Source organism: Amphiprion ocellaris, chromosome 5 (assembly GCF_022539595.1).
Source record: "Amphiprion ocellaris isolate individual 3 ecotype Okinawa chromosome 5, ASM2253959v1, whole genome shotgun sequence".
Lineage (NCBI taxonomy): Eukaryota > Metazoa > Chordata > Actinopteri > Pomacentridae > Amphiprion > Amphiprion ocellaris.
In genome coordinates, this window is record NC_072770.1 from 12311807 (window position 1) to 12332591 (window position 20785).

Genomic DNA, 20785 nt, shown 5'->3' on the forward strand with positions numbered 1-20785 from the left:
AGATTTTTTTTTTTTTTATGCCAGATTTTTTAATTCTGGGGATCAGTATGACATCTTAAAAGTTACAACCTTGGCATGAAAATTCTGCCACAGAGAACATTTACTCACAAACCAAAGGAAGAGAAAGTTAGTTCATAAAATTGAGCAGCATTAAAGATGAAAACACTGGTTTCCAAACCCTCACAGCCAAATGAGTGAAGTAGTGGATCTTTGTTTCATTTCAAGTCTGTATTAGTTGTTAATGGTTGAAACATCTACATTTTTCCACATGGTTTCATTCAATGAAGTGTTTGAGACCCATGTGTTCAAACTTTCACTATTTTACAGCGAGATGAGAAATCAGACAATAATACTAAAACCTGAAAACTGATTTGTGTATCAGAACTGAAAGAAACTGCCCTATTTTCTCTGCCATAAATCCTCTTACAACCCTTTAAATTTATCTGGGGGCCTAAATTCAGCACCATTGGACTAAACTTTCTGTATAAAGTAGTTAAAGCAAGATCTATCTCAAGCAGCTTCAACTTTCAAGCTTAAAACTTTACCTGTAATGCAATATTTTGATGCTGTAATTCTGGAACTTTTATGAGTATTTCTCTGTTTTGTGGACTGAATAGGGATGCTTGTGCAGCCGTAGTCATCTTTTTTTTTTACTTTTGCAGCCCAAAGTGATAGCAGCAGAGACAACCTTCTGACAGACAATAAAAATCCTAAATTAGTTATAACCAACTATCTTTTATTTAGTTATTTTTTTATGAAGTGCAGTAGCAGAGCTGTGATCAGTTTATTGTGTTTAGCAGGATTACTAGGGCTGCCAGTCAGGGAATATAAATAGTTTTAAACAAAATCTGTGTACAAAATGGCAAATTAGAATAATGTATGAATAATTTTTAATGTTGTTCAAAAATCTAGTTCTAAAACAACAACCCAATCACAACTGACTGTAAATTAAAGAGTCAAATATCATTTTTTGTAATCACTGAAAAGAAACAGACGGAAATTTCAAACCCATTTTTCCTTTGATCCCTTTTAATGGTTCAAAGGACTTGAAAGAGTTAAACTGACTCTTTTTTATAATTTTACCTCAAGTACATTTTGAGTTGTGCTTTGGAGTCTCACAGGATTTATTCATCTCCATTTATAGACAGTCTGATGAATACCCTAAACTCTCCGAGGTGAATGTAAATCCCAGCTTCATGCAAAAATGTGTATACCTCAGAGTAGCTCAAACTCACATCTCTAATCTGGTTTCATTGAGTGGTCACTCCATGTTTGCTGGCCTCCTACTCCTGTTAGCTTTTGTTGACATTGTTCGCCTCATACACTAGCTCCAACCTCCACTGTGAAAGTTTGAATGATGTATTCAGTGTGGACAAGAATAACAAAATGTTTAGCATAATGCTCATTAAAACAAACTGTGTTTGTTCATAAGTGTTATATAAATGCAAATTGCCCCAAGGACTTTGCACTAGCTGATGAGAGGACACACTTGGTGTAGCTACAATATTTTCTTTTCATTTTACATGAGTGGAAATACCTGCTGTGTCGCTTAGAAATAATGCAGTTCCTAAAAGGCGACACAATTTAGAATCATTTGATGTTGAAGTGATATTGTATTGTCTACTGCATCACTGAACCTCCTCCGTAGACCAGAGAGGATGCTGGGAAAGCCTGTGAAGCTGACAAGTGTGCATCTAGGCTGACATGAATGTGTATTTTAAGCCTAATTTACAATAAAAATGGCCCTAGTAATAAAGCTGAAACCGTTACAGAGCAGTAAATCCATGGCTGAATGCACTGTGCACTGAATTGACACTGGTTTTCAGTTGATGCACAGAGTTGATAAGTCTCCCCTGAAACTGGTGACACATATAGAAACAAGAAAAGCACTCAGAGAGCGCAGTACTCTGCCAAGACTGTTTATTCCTCAATTAGAGTATTCAGAAATCACGGCAACATAGAATCTGACCATTTAATATAGACCTACTCACAGACTAAATAAATTTTTAAAAATGACTTTGCGGTAAGCACAGGCATGTGTTGTGCATGCGTACGTTATGTACGGATACCGAACTGCGTGACCGAAATATGTAGCAGGCGATGGGAATTGATGCAGGTAACTGACACAGTGTTCACCTGTTGTCATAGTTACGGTGATGCTGTGCCGGCCGCTATATCTCGCAATGAGAAATCCTTAACAAATCCATGGATCCACACTATAAGCTGCATCTCTACCAAAATCTAATGAGGTGGTCCTTGTGTCATTTCTGACCTTCCCTGAAAATTTCATCCAAATCCATTAATCTGTTTTTGACTAATGTTTCACACGGACAGACAGATTCACAGACAAACGTACACCATTCGTCACATAACTCCACCGCGTAATAACTAGCAGCAGTTTTAATATGATTATGACATATACTGTCTTTGGGAGTTTGTGTATTTTCTATCCATTACTGCGATTCTCCAAACAGAGACAGTAAGTCTTTGCATCTTCTTCAACTGTTCTCTTCTTCCTCATCATCTCCCCAGATCATCACGGCGCTGGAGGAGGACACCACGGCACAGAAGATGCAGCTCGGCTACAGACTGCAGCAGATCGCCGCCGCTGTGGAGAATAAAGTCACCGACTTGTGACAGAGGAAACGACTACCAGTGTTACTGCAGACGACACAGCGTGGGAGACGAATAAGAGAGAGAGACAGGCGCCCTGGTGGTTGAACTTTACCGACTGATGGGGAAACAGACTCTTCTTTTTGAGGAGGAACGGTGGAAATTAGGATTTTTTTATTTTTTTTTTAAAGCGAAGGATCAGAAGATTCACATTGATGTTGAAGTTCACATCCAAGCACCTTTTTGTTTCTGGTGTTTGCTGATGGATACTGAGGCCTTGAGCTCGCTGTAGAATCAGGACGGCAGACGGACGCTGAACCAGCCTGGAGCAGGAAACGGTGGATGTTTAAAAGATGCCAGTCAGGTTTGCTGTCAAATTGTTAACTTTATGAAGAGACATTTGAAGTGTTTTCACTCCAGAACAACTACTGGAGTCCCGCTGATCCACTTCCAGCTGATCTAATCTGAGGACTGATTAAATGGGCATTTTATGTCGCCGTTTTCCCTCTGGAGTCAGTTTTATGAAACTGTACCTCTTACGCCTTGTGTGCTTGTCGCTGCTGTACGTTCTGAAGTCATTTCTTTGTGTGTGTGGATGGTGATTTGTGTGTGTTTGTGCAGTTCTACACTTTGCCCTGGCTGTCAGTCTACATCCTGTATTGTCACGTTTCTGGTTTCTACAGTCTTGAAGTAACTGGGTATTATATTTCAGATCCAAGAGTGAGCAGTATTTGAAAAGCTCAACTTGAAGATAATTTTTTCACATTCAAGAAAACTTGGTCACAACTTCCTTTAAAGCAAATATTAAAAAGTTGTATTAAGTCACTGCCACTCTCTACCTCAGCCTACTGTGCTGCATCGACTGCTCTTTTTTTCTGTATTGTTGTTGACCCAATAAACACACCATATGATTCTTTTCAACCAGCTGCATCTACCAGTACAGCAGCGGCGCACAGATCTGCCCTCACATACCTGCTTTCCAAGCTGTAAACACACATTTCAGACATTTCTAGTTCGTTTATTTTCTGTGTGAGTTAATAGAGGCGAAAACCTGCTATTTGGAGCATTTTAAGGTACTTAAACCCCGACTGAGTTTACTGTTTCTTGCTTTTATACATATTCATGTGGATGTGTCTATAGTGTACAAGTCACTGGAAAGTCAATAGAGAATAAAAACAAAACTCATGTTAATGAAGTGCAGTTCTAGTGGGCACCACAGTGTTTTATTGTGTGTTTCTGTTTTGTACATGTTTTAACATTCCTTTTAGGTTTGTGATGAATCCTGGTTCACCTTGTCAAACTCCAAGCTGAGGCTGAGGTACATGTTGTTGGTGCACAGTCCCTGTACTGAACACAGGGTGGCACTGTTTCCTGTCATAAAGTTGTCCAGCTTTTATTGCTTTAAGTTAATTCTGCTACTGGTTCAGGAGAGGTAGTTGATCCTTTGACACAGTTCGAAGACTTTTCAAACATGGCCTAATGTTTGCTTCTGTATTTCTTAATGAAGGTGGCTTTGACATTTGTTGATGCTGATCTCTGGTACCCTTTGAAAAGTGTTTATTAAAAGCACTTTATCTAGGTTGAGGTTAGATATCTGTCCAAATCCATGTGTAAACCTGGACACGGCACCCGGACCAGTGTGAAACCATAGTTCTAGTACAGCTTATATACACATTTATCAAATAACATCCAATCTGCTGTTGTTAAATGCTGTTTTATTCTTTAAATCACAATATCTGTGAGGAGACTAGATGCCAACTTCACTACTCAACTTCATCAGTACGCCAGTCAACACTGCAGGCAATAAGTCTCCTCTTAAAAAGTAATGAGACTTGATTTGCAGTCCTTTTCATCAGTGACCAAAACAGATGAGGATTTGTGTCCATCTGAAGATTGTTTGAGTCCGAAGTGTGTCAGAATGTAGCTCGTAGGTTTGTCACTACATTACTTAACACAGCAAACTAATGACTCATGAACAGATGGTTTGTTCATCTGAGGGGTGGGGAGGAAGCTCAGCAATGATCGAGACGAACCGTCTGAGGGAAAAGCTGTAACTGTCGTTAGGCTGTATAAATTTGGTGATGTAGAGCAGGCTCTGCAAGGAGCGGCTTTAGGGATGTTTCATATTTTGTGTGTTAATATCATTGTACATACTGATTCCAAATGTAACTGTAGTGATTTAACCTGTTTATTAAGAGAAGTTGCAAATTCTCACAGATGTAATAAAGTATTCTTAAAATTATGCAGTGCTTTTCTTTCACAAGATCTGATAAGTCAAAGTTACGATGTCCAGGTTTCAATGAATGCAGTTGCTGTGTCCGATTGCAAGTGAAAGCAGCATCAGAGGAGTTTAATATCTACAGGTACAACAGCAGCAAGTCATCAACAGGAGCTAAAGTTTAGTTTGTTGCTTCCAGCTGTTTGTGGGAGTTTTTTCTCTGGCATTCTTAAATACCCATATGAGCGTCTCCTAAAGCAGGTGTGTGGCTTTATGAGCTCAACACAACACAGTGGTAACTTCAGTAATTACTTTTATTGTAATTATTAATTTCCCTAACACTGAGACAAGATCAGTCACAATCTAACAGTAAACTCTTCTCTTTACCTCAGACAGATGAATTGTCAGAGGATGAGATAAAATTTTAATCCTGAAGGAAATTCTTGTGCCAGATATTGCTCAGAAAAAGTACATACATAAAATAAGAAATGCAGCTCCTAAGAGTAAACAACAGCAAGATAGACATGTGATGCATAACTGAAATAAACTAAGTGAGCTAAAGAAAGGATAGAGTAGAACAGTATAAAGTAATGCTGGCAATTCTACCGAGTTAATAAGAAATATTGCACATGATAATGAAAAAAATAATGAAATATTAAATTGCTGAAAAATGAAATGAAAATGAAATATTGCACGTTGATGATGCTAAAATCCAGCATGAAAAAGTACAAAATATTGAAATAAAGTACAAGGCCACATTGTTCTACTTAGAACAAACATAGTCTGCTAATTTCATTTTGAAAAGAAATGCAGAAAAAGTGACTAAAAAAAAACAAACAGCTGCAGTTAAAAATTTCTTACAGCTGAATCCTGAGCTCCTTCACAGCTGGATATTGTTTCACTATAAGTCAGATCCATTTACTAAAACCAAAACATTGTTGCCACATCCATTTTTTAATGAAGGATATTTTACCATTTCACAGCAAAAATTTACATTTTATTGTACAGCAACTGTTTGTAGTTAAATAAATTATCACATGGATAGAATTTTGAATACTGTAATCAAAAATAAACTATGAATGTCCCCCTAATAACCACAATTCCAACTGTAATTGCATTATTCTGTGTGCTTTCGGTATTCAGTGAGACTAATAGACTTTAAAATAGGAAACTAAAGTATAGCAGTACGTGATTTCTTCTCTCATATTGACATAGATTTTTAATGATCCTCTATGCTGCAAAAGCGTAGTAGCAAAAAGCAAAAACATGATTTTTTTTATCATTCTATTTTCCAAATATATTTCTATGTTTGCACTGTGCATTTGGTGAATTTTGTGTGTTAAAACACAAGAAGATCCCCTGGAAAAGCAATTTCTTTCTGCCTGCACTACACCTGTATGTCTGGCAAAATGACAAAAGTGGGATTTGACTGATTTGATTTGAATTCCTGAGATAGATAGATAGATAGATAGATAGATAGATAGATAGATAGATAGATAGATAGATAGATAGATAGATAGATTAAACCTTTATTGATCCCACAGCGGGGAAATTTACAGTGCAACAGCAGCAAGTAGAAGAACAGTTTGAATAAAAAGAGAGCAGCACACAGTGCATAGATATAAATATTTTCTCCTTCTAGAAGAACAAAATACAATAATTCAGTTGTGGCTTTTGGCTTCTGTGTGGCACAACAAGATTTTCAGTGTTCCCATCTGTGGCCACCATCATGTAAAATCTCTGCCCCTACATGAACTCCATCAAGGTCCTCACAGGTGTGATACAGGTGAGGGTGCGGTTACCATGGAGATCAAGAAGCTGAGGTGTAGCCAAATTTTAAATGATCAGATTTTATCTCAGTTGCACCAGGTCAACTAAATAAAAGCCAAGTACATTTTCACCTGTTTAAAAGCTTTTTTTTTTTTTTTTAAAGAATCAGAATTAATAAATACATAAAATTGGAGTGACTATTTTGTGATTTTAAGTGAATAGCTGTTTATATGTTGTATATTAAATGACGTAATAAATATACAAATGATCAAAATCCGTCCTCATGTTTATGCCTGCTTTGTACACACGTATATCATCATTAATATCACCAGAGAATCCGAAACACCGTCCTCGACAGGAGGCAGCATCCCCAGCAACAAACACAAAGGGGCCAAGATGGAGTAGCGCTGAAACACAGCACTAGACGGGAACCCTACTGCATGTAACCTCACATTCAAACAGGAACTGTTCAGTAGTGAGTGTTTTTTTAGGACGGATATACAAACTCCCGTGGAGCTCGCTGAGAAGAACAGGTAACTACCCGCTAAGCTAGTCCCGTTAGCGTTAGCGGCTAGTGCTAATGTTAGCCAGCTAGCGTTTTACCGTTTAACTGCAAAGTTTGCTTTAAGTATTTGTCAAAAAACAATAATGTAAATAATTTTAGCCCCGCTTATGTCAAGTATTTTTACTGACATGGCGTAATACCCCCAAAAGAAGGCTTGCTTTATGTGTGTTAGCCACAGTGCTATCGATGCTAATTTGAATGGCGTGTATTCGGTAAGCTAGCAGCTGTCACCTGTGCACAACCAGCTAGCTTCGTGTAGTTTTTCCACCGCTGGCTCAGGACTTGTCTTGCACTTAGTTTCTATCTGTTAGGGTGATTTTAGTTATCTTGATATTCTGTTGTTGCATGTGTAAGAAAGTCAAGTCATTCATTATTTCAAATACGGGCCTTACTTGGAGTGAAGTGCGTTCCTGTACGATGTAACCTGATCCAGTTCAGTTGGGTAAAATCCAGTTTACTCGTAGGAATGATCTGTGTAAAAATCCTTCCATCTCGTCTATATAAACGATTAAAGCGTGTGTCCTATAGCTTGGCATGTTTGTACAAATAAGCCATTCTCGTAGCCATATGCTAGTAATCACATCTGTTTTCACAGCCATACATAGCATCACTACAATAGCCATAAGAGCATATATGAACACATGTAGAATTGCTTTCCACAACAGCACTGTTACTACTGATATCCTGGTTCATTTGGGTTGGTGCTGTGCATGCAGGGTGCTCAGTGCTCTTGTTTCTTACATTGCAGAGAATAATGGAGCCAGCAGAGCAGCCAGGCCCAGATTCAGGTTCTCAGGATGTCAACCCAGTGTTTCTGCAGCAGCTCAGAGAACTGGACATCCCAGAGGAGGCGGCCAAACAGGTGCAGTAGTACAACATACTCGTTTCCAATGATGAATGTAAGCTGCTACCAGTGACGTAGTGGTAGATAATGCTTCAGTATGCCCACCAAATTTAATCATGGGTCTTCTCTGTAACTGTAGTTGCACAGTAGGTAACCATTCATTCTGTGTGCTAATTAAACTTACATCCAACTCTGCATACTGTATTATGAGAGCACCTTGCTACTGGACAAATTCCATGCTTAAAAAAATCTAATTTTCTTGTGCTTCACAGAGTATATTGCCTTTGTTGATGCTATACAACCTCATTAATTGTTTGTACCAGGACTGACTCACGATATAGCCCTACCATTTCAACTCAAACAATAAATGACAAAGCAAAAAAAATGCTGAGTACTATAAAGTATATCCCACACATGAACCAACTGTCAAACATAAGGTTTAATAATATAAATGTTTTGCTTGTTTTATCCTTTTTCTGCCCAGATTACAGTATCCACTGTTTCGCTCACTGCTCTTTTTCATTGTTTCTCACCACTTCAGGCACTTCTCCACACTCGGAATGTGTCTGCCGAGGAGGCGGCCATGTACTACTTCAACAAACTGGAGAATGAGGTGCCCATAAGCTAGCCTTAGTCCCCGCAGGTACACCTTGGTACATTAGACCTCGTGGAGTTTGTCCAAAACCAAATCTCAGTGTCTCTCTGTTTCTGCTCTGGTGTGCAGGAGGAGGGCGACGATGACCTCATGTTCAAGATGGTGTTTGTGGTGAATATGGATCTGGCCATGGGTGTTGGAAAGGTCAGTCTAGAGGTGCCGGTGTGGACTGTGTGAGATGTGTGCTACGTTCAAAGCCCCCAGTAATTCTTAAAGTGGTTTCCTAATATTTAACAACAAGGTCTGTTGCTCCACAGGCAAAAAATAGAGAAAGCACTTTCTAACTGATCTGACATTTATGCCTTTTTCTCTGGTTTTACATTAAAGTAAAGCTTCTGTTCTGGGTAGGTTTGGCCTTTAAAGTACACTACCGTTCAAAAGTTTGAGGTCACTTAGAAATGTCCTTATTTTTTAAAGAAAAGCATTTTTTTTCAATGAAGATAACATTAAATGAATCATATGAATCATAAATCCAATCTGGACATTGTTAATGTGATAAATGACTATTCTAGCTGGAAACGGCTGATTTTTAATGGAATATCTACATAGGAGTACAGAGGAACATTTCCAGCAACCATCACTCCTGTGTTCTAATGCTACATTGTGTTAGCTAATGGTGTTGAAAGGCTAATTGATGATTAGAAAACCCTTGTGCAATTATGTTAGCGCATGAATGAAAGTGTGAGTTTTCATGGAAAACATGAAATTGCCTGGGTGACCCCAAACGTTTGAACGGTAGTGTATATTATATTTTTTAGGTACTTTGTGTTAACAGTAGGCTCTAAATGACAAGATAAAACTGTTTCATTCAACAATGCATTTTCTAATGTAATGCCACCTGAATTTGATGTTTTTCAACATTGAATTAGTTTCCTTTAACAAACTGCCGTGTGCAGATGATGACTGTCATCATGTTTGCAGACTGCAGCCTCAGGTGAAACTTCATAGAAACATCTTCACACTTCACTTCCTCTCTGAACATGGCCTCATGTTACAGTAATTGTTCAGGAAGCACCACCCAATAACACAGCTTTAGATTGGACAAAGGAGTCAACATGGCTGCCAGTATTATAATTTAGCAAAACAGTAGTTTGTGCGGTGATATTCGATCAGTAGGGTGAGTTTGAGAACACAGCGGTTCCTTGATGGTTTAATAAGCCCCTGGATGGATTATAAAAACTAGTGATGGCTCATTGTAACAGCTGAATGGTGTCTTGCAGGACAGATTATAAAGTCCATCTGTTACAGAGATATTATAGAAAGTATCAAGTGATCGCTTTTGTGATCACAGACAACTGGATATGAATGAAAGCATGACAGTGTGTTCAGGGTGATTGTTTCTCCATGCTAGCTTCACTGTCTTGTCACGCACACCTGCCTCTCCTCGTCTAAATGCCACACTGACAGAGAGAAATGTTCAATCTGATGTGTTGTAGTCCAACAATTTTCAAACAAGAAGCCCTTTTTTTTCTGAATTAACTCTTACGATATACGAGTTTTGCCTCCTCCCGTGTTTGTTGTGTTCATGGGCTCACATTACAGATACAAACATGTCCCCACAAAACTATACCGTCAATCCAGAATGTCATATTCTTGTCATGGTGTGGAATTATACGTGTACTTTGTGAATGATATGATGGGACAGCCCTGCTATATATCCTCTATTTGAACTTAAAAACAGCACACATTATTCATATGGCTTCAAACAGTGACTCCTTGAACTCAGTGTCGTGTGTTTGTTCAGGTGGCAGCCCAGGTCGGCCACGCTGCTGTGGGTTTGTACCAGGCTCTGCAGGAGAAGAACAGCTGGAGGGAGATGGCCTGGAAGTGGGACCACAGTGGGTAAGGCAGATTCAGTGTGTTACCAGAGAAGGTGTGCTGAAAAGTGAAGCATTTGTTATAAATCTTTCATTTAACCCTAATGTTGTCTTGCGAGTCAAAATTGACCCGTTTTAAAGTTTGAAAATGTGGGGGAAAAAATGTTTTCACAGTGTAACTTCTGATGTCCATATTTTCAACATTTTTGGGAAATCTTCGAACATTTTTTGGTGGGAAAAAAAAGAAATGTCAAGAATTTCGCTGGATTTTGGTTGATTTTTTTTGTGAATGCTCAAAGAAAATAGAAGTTTTACTGATACATATGTAATCACTTTAGATATTTTTAGGATTTTTTTTCGAAGATTTTTACTCATTTTTAAAAAATATTTACAAGAATTTTCTTGCCAAATTTGAGGGGGGGTTTTTTGTTTTTTGTTTTTTTTTTTTTAAATAAAACCTTTAAGGGAAACTTTTAAGGAATTATTGGAATTTTCTTCCTGAAGGTTTTGCAAATTTTCAGACATCTGGGGAAATTTTTTGCTGAATTTTTGCATTTTTTTCAGACAGGGAAACAGTATTTTTTGGTGCCCGTAAATGAGGACAACAGGAGGGTTAAAGATTCATTAGTTAATCGGCAAACCTTTAAAATGTATGAACTGGTTTAAGGAGGATGCTCCCAGATTTTAAGGCTGTGTAAATCTCCAGTTCACTGTTTTAATTTCTGGAAGAGCAAGCTCAGTCTGCTGCTGTTGCTTTATTTAGGAGGTCTTTTGATGTATTTTTCTTTAGATGTTATCCTTCTTTGTCGTCTGGGATACATGGACTTCTTTCTTCTCCAGTTATTGCTCCACCCTCCATGTTTTGCCATTGCTCTGGATTATCTGCTGTTGTTTCTTTCACTCTGTTTATTGCTGACATTATCCATTACAGAGAGACTGTTACATATGTGTAAAGCTAACATTTCTAAATATATTATTAAAATGAATCCCAAATAACATTAACAATAGAAATGTAAATGTTTGTGGTTGATACAGGGCCAAGAAGGTGGTGGTCCAGGGCACCAATGTGGCTCATCTGCTGGAGCTGCAGGCCCTAGCCATGAGCCTCAGCCTGCCCACTTACCTGGTCCAAGATGCAGGACTTACCCAGGTGACAAAACAGACCACTGTCAATTTTATCTTGTCTCTATAATGTCTATAAGAAGCTCCTGCAGTCACTCCTGAGATATTGTCACTCTGTTACTACTGTCTGTCAAAGTACTTAGACACAATACAACAATACTAAAGAGATATATACATGCAACCAGATGTTTACATAGCTGAAGCAACAGTTCAGTCTATTTCAGTAGATTTTATACAAGTAGTGAGAGAGCAACACTGTCATCCATGTCAGAATAACTGAGCCCCGTTTTCCTTTTGCCAGGTGGAGTCTGGATCTCGCACTGTCCTCGCCATCATGGGCGAAGAAGAGATGGTGAACAACGTTACTGGCAGTCTGAAGCTGCTCTGAAGGGCTCAAACCTACAGTGGGGGAGGCATGGCTCTGCAGTGGCACGGTGCAACCAGCAGAGGGCAGCATTTCCCAACAGCAGGGAGAGTCTTGGCATGCAAGAGTGTAACAACCTTTTTAAGAAAAAAAAAAGAAGACCAGAACAGGGGGAAACAAGCTATGTCCCAACACCAGAAAACAAACACTCTCAGCCATTTGTTTCCCTTTCATTCTTTGTCTGAGCCGCTTAGTTGGCCATTGAGAACAGGAAGGGAGAAAGAGGCCGGTTCCTCACTTAGGAACACGACAAAGTCAGTTAAGTTTTCTTTTTCTGGTGACCTTTCTCTTTTTTAAACAGGCCACCTGCTTAGTCTCATTAGAATCTCGATCAATTTATGAACACATCTAATCCGTCCAGTTTCACATATGGCAAAGTCAAATCAAGTATTTTTGGTGATCTACCAATATTGTAGTTGAGCTCATTCAAAGGGCCGTGTACTGTAGAGTTGTGTAATTACAGTTATACCAATGTCAGATGTAGTATTTCCCCATGGATTCACTACTCCTGAGTGTGGGGTAACTAACTGATAGTATGTGAACACTCACTTTTGATGTTTCATTGATTTTTTTTTTGTGTCTGTATGCAACTATCCTCCCAAAGATCCCTAACCTATAGACTCCATACCATCACATAATACTGATAAATGGCTATATTTTGTATACATATGCCTGTTAGGGCCATATCCTGTATAATCTGTGGTGTGCCATCCTAAACAGTATGCACAGTTACTGGACTTTGTTGTATTGTTTTTGTTTCTTTATGCAAAAAGAAAAAAAACATCCTTAGTTTCAATATTTGAATTTCTGGGTAGAATCTGACTGTGGGCAGAAGTAGAGGTCTGTGCTGGGCCTAACTTTATGCACTCTGACTGCCTGCGGGGAATAGTTTACAATACTGAATTTGATCAACTTATAGCTTGAGAGAACGCAAATGATTGTGTGGCAATTGTGAATAGTCCTGCACACTAATAATCTTAACACACCAAGAATGACGTTTGAGCTGTTGTGTCAGTGTTGTCACTAACAAATATTTGTGGGCATGAACTGCCACTGCCAGATTTCCATTCTTAGCTTATTATCAAAGATCTTACCTTGTTACACAAATCTTAAAAAAAAAAATGGCAGTGTCATGCATGCAATATGAAATGTATATTTGAACAAAACGGACCGTAAGAATTCCAAAGTTATGTCAATTTTAGTAACATGTCCACACTTTGATACCTCCTGTGTTCTACAGTCATTTGTGTAAGTGCTTCAGACTATGGGGACGATTAAAAATGCCTCCAGATTAAGTATCAAGCGTGTGAGTTGTGTTTTTTCTACCTTACAGACTGTGCAGATGAAAGAGATGTGCTGAAGCTGTGGCAGAGAGCAGTGAGTGTGGGGGAGGGTTGAACACAGCCATGTTGCCATGTGTGGTTTGGACCAGCCATATGACACTGCTTTTTCACTGCGGTAACAATGGCAGTATTGTGAAATATTGCCACGGTGGATCGTGGCAGCACGGCTGGGAAAATTGTAAAGTAGCCATCAATTATTAACCTCATGACGTGCAGTCGGAAATTATTCCTGTGGTCGGGGTTTATAAAAGGCAACAACCAGAGGCGATGGCGCTAAAAAGGGACGACAAAGCGGAAAATTGATACGCTGATAAGCCGCATATACTGAGATTATAATGTTAAAGATGCTCATGGCACTTATAATATGTAGCATGGTGGACTACTGTGGGTCACAGCTTTTACATAATTCACTAAAAAGACACTTTTTGAAATTATTGTTGCATTTCCAGCAAACAGGAACCTCCAGGAAGTGTTCCAGCAATGTTCCTTGAAGGTTCTTGTTTGCTGGAACCTTTACGTGAACCCATTTCAGTATTATGGATGCATGCCCAGCAAACACAAACCTTCTGGAAGTGTTTCTATAATGTTCCTTAAAGGTTCTTGTTTGCTAAAACCTTTAAGGAACCCATTTGAATATTATGACTGCATGCCCAGCAAACACAAACCCTCGGGAAGCGTTCCCATAATGTTCCTTGAATGTTCTTATTTGCTAGAATGTTCAAAGAACCCATTTGAATATTATGGCTGCATGCTTTGCAAATAGGGAGCGTTCCCAAAATGTTCTTTGAAGGTTCTGGTTTGCTGGAACCTTAAAGGGACCCCATCTGAATATTATGATTGCATGGCCAGCAATAAGGAGGCTTTAGGGAGTGTTCCAGATATGTTCCTTGAAGGTTTTTGTTTTCCAGAACCTCCAAGGGAATCCATTTTAATATTATGGCTGCATGCCCAGAAAACAGGAATCTTCAAGAAGTGTTCCCATAATGTTCCTTGAAGGTTCTTGGTTGCTGGAACCTTCAGAGAACCCATTTGGACATTATGGCTACATGCCCAGCAAACAGGAACCTTAAGAGAACCTTCTGGAAACGTTACAACATGCAATTTTCTTGTAAAATTGTATTTATTCAGTACTGTCTAATTTGTAACAGTGGCTCAAACATTGATTCCACACACCCAGCATCCTGATAATGTTTTATGGCTTTATTGGTGTTGAACAGGAACGTGTATTGCACCATATTCATATAACTGCTCCATAAGGCTTCATTCCCATCATCATATGCATCCAATTTGCAATACTCTGACAGCTATTTCTGTGTTTACTGCTTCTGAGCTAACTTTATTACGGAAGCCCTATAAGTAGCAGCAGCACTGTAATACTTTCATTATTCTGCTGTCTAATCTCATCGCTCCAGACCTTTGCAACAAATGACGTTGGCATTTGTCAGCGCAGCCAATCCAAAGTCGCCCTCAAGTCTCATGACACGACAAGAAACCAATCGCGTCATCGTGACTATTTGTTTATAAAAATCGTATCGAAATTTCTCCTTATTTACTTATATCTGGTCTAAATACCAACGTGTCCATTTCGAGGCTTTGTTTGTACATCCGGTGTGTACGCTACTGTTCGATGAGAAACATCAGCTGCGTCTCATGTGTTCCTCTTTGTAATTTTTTTTCCGCACCCCGGACACAACTCGCAGGAATTTTATTGAACCGTTGCTGTTATTGGTATTTTTTGTTTGTTTTCGTTGTGTCGAGTCACTTTTTTTCGGTGTCTGTGAGAAAATAAGAGACACAAGCGGGAACACGAGTAGGAGGGACCAGGAATAAGTAGATGCAACCCAGGAGCACTGGTCAATTTCCCTGTCCAACCCCTCGCCAGATGCTACCAGGGCGACACCTCATACTCCATTCATCTGACATACCGTAGGTGGGGCTGACCCAGTGGGCTAACCATGCCTCTGGTGTCCCTGGAACTGGGCCCCAGAGACCCCGTGTAGCTAACGCTTGCTACTATGTGCTGGTAATGAAAGCTCCTTCCACAGTACGTAGATGAATGTAAACCCACAAATAAAAAGCAATAATCCCACTAAACGAATTGAAATTAATTCCATGGCATTTTGCACTTAATAACGAGTATTTCCCCGAGACTTTTGAAGGTGCGAATCCTCTGCCGGGTATCAAATTTGTCCCCCGAATCCGGATACTCTCTCTAGCTATCCTTCTTGAACGCCACCAATACACACATAATCATAATGGAACAGGATTTTCGCACCCCTCCTCAAAGCAGCGCCCGCCCTCTCTGACGTCGCGAATGGAAACAAATAACCGACGCCGTCACTGGCCAATCACCTTCGCGTATTTCTCGTGCGTAATATGAGCGACACATTGCTGGCGAATCGCTGACGAGAGGTAGGGACTTGTCGACAAGGGCCGCCCACGGAGAGAGCCCCTGCACGGTCGCCCGGGAAACCCCGTGGCGTGGTTGTGTGTCAGTTTCGCTGGGACCCGCGGTCGATGCCGGTGAGGAGGGGGATGGGCGCCTCTGCGAATGTAAGGACCCGAGACAGAATCAGAGCCCTGTATCACATACAGCAGCATATACCCCATTATAAATAGCGACTGTAAATATACAATACACTAAAATAAATGGATTTACTCACCGGGGATCTATTATAGACACTCAATGGATGCAGTGCACCTGAGCAGGACGGGGAATTTAACTTTCCACCTATGCGTGGGAGACACTGAGAAGTTTGTTTCCTACCCCTGGAGAGGGAGCTACTTTTGAGGGCAAAGGATACAGGAGACTCCGAGGCCGAATTCTAGGCCTACTGGTCTGGTTGGAATTGATGTTGGGATACTCTAAGGACTTCGTACTATACATGAATTTGCCTCGTTTTTACAACTTTGGAATGCCTCTTTAGGTGAGTACTTTTAAATCTGTGTTGACTGCTAATACACCCCTCTATTTTTAATCGTTGAACACTAACTAACTAACCATGTTTTCTGTCCACCACCACTACGAGGCTAGCTAACTTAGCTACCTAACTACCTTGCGTGTACTTTATTAGAACAAGTTAGTTGCCCCCACTGTGTTTCCACTTTCAAGTGCCCGGCTGGCTGAGAAGCTGCCCGGGTTGATGGTGAGCCTTGCAGGGCTGCTCTGGGGCTGTGTCTGGACCCATCTTCCGTGGCTTTTTGATCAGACCCTCGTGTTGTTTTTTTCCTCCTGATAGCTAGCTTATTAGTCAGGGAATCAGTTAATGTAGAGGTAATTTTTCAGCCACCACGTCCTCTTAAGCTCTCTCCATCATTCTGCAAGTTTCCAGGAGTTTAACTCGTGTAACGTTTAGGCCATTAGGGGCTGCCTTCAGTTCAGTTTTTCGGCTTTTTTAAAAAGCAGAAATAAACGAGTCACAGTTCGCTATCGTTATTACGTTACATTAGCATTGGTAATTACTGAAGCCTTGTTGCTCCCTGGGCTAATTAAGTTACAAACGAGTGTCGTTTTGAACCAATTACACATAAACCTTCATTTGCTGGGGAAGTTTCGACACAATGTGTTTCCGCAGAGGCTTAACATACCCAACAGCCAAAACACTAATGGCAGCACACGATTGTGGACTTTTATTTGTGTTTGTCGCATAGTTGTTTTCATTATTAGGTGAAATTGAAAGTAGAATTAGACCTGCATTCAACCTCTTTGGGTTTGGAAGTTGAGAATTAGACCGCCTTGGGTGAAAATGCAAACTTGTTTTGTTAGCACCAAATATAAAAACAACTTTATTGCGCCAGTGGCGTGTTAGGTGCAGTTTTTAGGGCACGAAACTGTCGAATTTTTTCAAAGTTACCCGCGACACAATTTGCAATTTGATCATTATTGACGACTCATGTTAGCTAAGCAACCAGCTGCTCTCCTCTTGGTAGCTGTTAGCCGACAAGCCATGGGCAAGAAATGCTATTGTAGCCTTTTAGCTAACTTTCTGGATGTTTTCCAGTTGATTGTGTCCTTATTTTGAACCACATCTTCACGGACACACACGCGCACACACGCGTTAGCATAAAGCCTTTAGCTTAACACGAAGGTGCAAACTAAACTCCCATATTGTTGTGGCTATCTTGGACTAATTCGTGTAGTTTTGATGGAAATATGCTCGTCTGCATCATGGTGGTGTTTGGCTACACCATGTTAATGCATCTGGCAGCATTCCTAGCTTCTTCTCTCTTTTTTTGCTCAGGCTTGTGAATCAAACTGAAAGCTCGGGGTTGTGTTTTCCTCTTATTTTTTCATGAAGTTGGCATTTAGCAGTCAGAAAAAGCAGAGCTGCTGGGGTAGTGACTTGCTGTTCTTCACCTCCCCCCATCTACCAACCCCCAGCCTCGGTGGCGGTTAAGAGAAATGGGTGGTATTTTAGAAGGGGAGCTCTTGTTTCCTTTTTTAGCCTCCATTTTTTATTTCAACGTGTGAAGCAGCCTTGTGGAGCCGGAATGTGGCAATCACAAGTTTCGATCCAAGTTCAGCTGCCGCGCAATGCTGCGTTATTTGATCATCTCGATCACGAGGAAATGTTTTTAACTCACACCTCCGTTTTGGGTTTACAAATCTTAGCAGTTGTTGATCATTTTCTTTAGACTGTGAAATATGCGAGCTGTTCCAGATAACATGTGATACTAGTGGAATGGCTGGCCGGTTATTTAACGCCCCCTTTTCTTGATTAGTGTGATTTTTGTGCGTTTTTTCCCAATCAGGACCTTGTGTTTTCCCGAGCACAAATGGCTGCCCCCAACCGTCACCTGAGTGGCTGTGATCCACGTAGGCTTGTGCATAGTCCGGAGCAGTGGACACAGTAAGCAGAGCAGAGAGGAAAAGACACGTTGTTTTAGGTCAAATAATGTGCCACTAAATGTGTGACTACCCCTCTGCAGTTACATTTGTGTCATGAATTCAGTTGATAATCTAAAATGATTGCTTTCATATCACCAAGAGGACAAAGTCTGATTTGACAGTGAATCATTCTAAGTCGTATTTGTTGCTCGCTGATGAGGTGTTTTCCCCAACCAGGCACGGTTAAAAGTCCACTTAATGAACTGATCTGAGATGCATGTGAGCCTGCGAGTTGCTGTTTTTTCCCTGAGCCCTGGTCGACCTTGCTTCATGAGTACAAGGATTACACCCGTGGCCTGCTGGGGGGGTGTTCAGCCAGAGCCAAGTATTTGGATTGATCTCGGTGCCTCTTGGAAGCCAGATTGCAGTGTGCCGAGCCTTGTTTTCATTGGTTGCGACTGACATTCTCTGAATATGTTTCGCATCTTTTAATAGACTGTGTGGGTGCCAGCTTGCAAACCTGGCCACTCAGAATCGTTGGAAACATGAGCCCCTCCAGCACTCCCCCTGACCTGACCCTTCTTGTTATCTTGAACAAACACTGCGCTCACTAACAGAGACGACGGCATGTGCACGGCCGAGTAAGAAATGCAAGGAGTATTTGGGACACAGGCAAGCGCACAATGCAAGCCTTCTTAGCTCAACCTGCCACCCTGGGAAAGCCAGGAATGTGCCGCTTGGTCGCTTGTTACTGCGCTGCTGTGAATTATACCACCATGTTGGTTTTTCCCGGCCTCTCAAGCAGCTTCAGGTTATGTTTTAGAGTGAGATACATGTGTAAGGGGTGTTGAGTTACAGCAAATGGTGAAAGAGCACTGTCTTTGGGAGTAACTCTGCACTGTGTGGGGATCTGTCTGCAGGATGTAGACCCTTCTTTCCCGATATGGGCCTCTGAAACTTTGGAGATCAGAGGAATGTGCAGACATGCAAGGTTAGCTTGGCCCAGTTTTCTGTTGGAAAGGAAATAAAGTGTTGTCTCACCCATGCACATTCACAGAGCAGTTACAAAACAAAGACATGTAACTGCTGGGTGACATGCCCTTGAAAACACAATTAGAATGGGTGGGCACTGTGCTGTGATAAGTCGGGATCATATTCTGTACAGAATTGTAACCCTGGTTTTGTGTACGCGCTTGTACAGGAGGGATTGAAGCAGGATGTTGGCTTATTTCCAAAAGAAGAAGACAGGATTCTGTCTCGGCACAGACAGTCAGAGGAGAGAGAGCCAGCGAGCAGGGAGTGTTGCTGTGAGGACTTGGATTTGGAGGGGGGGGTTGGCCCTGTCCTTTTTGCTTTCCATTTACATGCTGATGACACTCTATCATTACATGGAGGGCAGGTGTAGCTATTGATATGTTAATAAGGTTTCATGTGTGTTGTGGCTATGTGACCAAGTCAACCAAGGCAGTGTTGTGGATTTGTAGCTGTCTCGCAGCAAAAAGCTTAAATTTACACAAATGAGAAGCAGTCATATGTATTTTGACCCATTCTGACCCACTGCATTTTGTTATAGCAAATGGTTAGTTTTTCTTGAAGTCATGTGAAAAATGAAATAAAACATATATCATTTATTTTTTTAGCATATCAGTAAGTATAATATATAGTAGATTCTTTAAAGACTCGTGTAGATTTGGTTTTCTTGATGTTCTGTTGTACGAGACACTAACTTGAGAAGCCACTTTTAATTTCAGGGACATGTATAACATCAGTCCAGTGCCTTCCCCTCTCTGTTGCATGCCCTCTGCAGCTGCTGTGTGTTGTGCGGCTTGCCTTCTTGCACAACAGGGTTAAAAACAAGTCGCTCTGACGCCTGCCTCACAGAAGCATTCCTATTGGTGCAGGAGCTCTGGAGCTGCTCCAATGGGGCGCAGCGTTACCTCGGCACAGGGGGAGCGGTGTTGCAGAGGGCTGTGCTGGTTAATTCTGTTTTGTGCCAAGAAGCAATGCTTCTTGGGAGAATAATGGAGGAGGAGGAGGAGGAGGAGGCTAGAGGAAAAAAACAAGGCCGAAAGGGGGGTGAGGCAGGCAATCTACGTAATCATCTCTCTCTCCCTCTCTCTCTCTGCTTTCCCTCTCTCCTGTTCTTGTTTTATTGCACAGTTGTGTGTTGTCCTTCATTTCCTTTTCTTTCTCTCACTGTCACATTGCCTGTCTCGCTCTCTTGTTATACTTGGTTTAGCATACAGTCGGGGGGGCTCACCAATATTCAGAGTTTCTCTCTCCACCTTTTGAACTGCAGGCAGCCATTTTAGGCTTCACCACATTAACCCTTCTGTCGCTTTCCTTTCCCACCCTTTCCACCGGTCCTGTCTGCTTTTTTTCTATTATGTAAATACATGGAACATGAAAGCAGAACAAATAATAGTCGATAAAATGCCCAAATGAGGTGAAGATTGCGAGTGTGTGTGCTCAGAGGGTGTTGTCAGGCAGGGAGAGCAAATAAAAAGCAGGGCAGAAGAAAAACAACCAAGAGAGCTTTTGCACCAAAGTCAGGCCACTTGACACGAAGCCGTTTGCAGCTGCCCT

General features: G+C 40.8%; 3 protein-coding genes across 7 annotated transcripts in view; all 3 read left to right on the top strand.

The window, feature by feature from the left end:
• plxnb1b (plexin b1b) overlaps window positions 1-4855 on the top strand; it is a 130073-nt gene extending 125218 nt beyond the window's left edge. For both annotated transcript variants that reach the window (XM_023292067.3, XM_023292068.3), the window contains one exon: window positions 2533-4855. In XM_023292067.3, coding sequence (XP_023147835.2) covers window positions 2533-2637 — 105 coding nt within the window. In that variant the 3' untranslated portion in view covers window positions 2638-4855. The remainder of the gene's footprint in view (window positions 1-2532) is intronic.
• A 2075-nt stretch (window positions 4856-6930) lies between these two features.
• Window positions 6931-13326, top strand: si:dkey-19e4.5 (UBA_like_SF and PTH2 domain-containing protein). Its single transcript, XM_023292047.3, has 7 exons — window positions 6931-7134; window positions 7915-8028; window positions 8552-8623; window positions 8735-8809; window positions 10410-10507; window positions 11518-11632; window positions 11906-13326. The coding sequence occupies exons 2-7, from the start codon at window positions 7921-7923 to the stop codon at window positions 11990-11992; spliced, it is 555 nt and encodes a 184-aa protein (XP_023147815.1). The 5' UTR covers window positions 6931-7134; window positions 7915-7920; the 3' UTR covers window positions 11993-13326.
• A 2550-nt stretch (window positions 13327-15876) lies between these two features.
• Window positions 15877-20785, top strand: part of setd5 (SET domain containing 5) — a 33417-nt gene continuing 28508 nt past the window's right edge. For 2 of the 4 annotated variants that reach the window (XM_023292037.3, XM_023292039.3), the window contains exon 1: window positions 15877-16298. The gene's annotated coding sequence lies outside the window, so the exon portion shown is untranslated. Of the gene's footprint in view, window positions 16299-18200; window positions 18222-20785 lie in introns of those variants that run through there. The other 2 variants (XM_023292040.3, XM_055010672.1) reach the window with 2 other exon arrangements.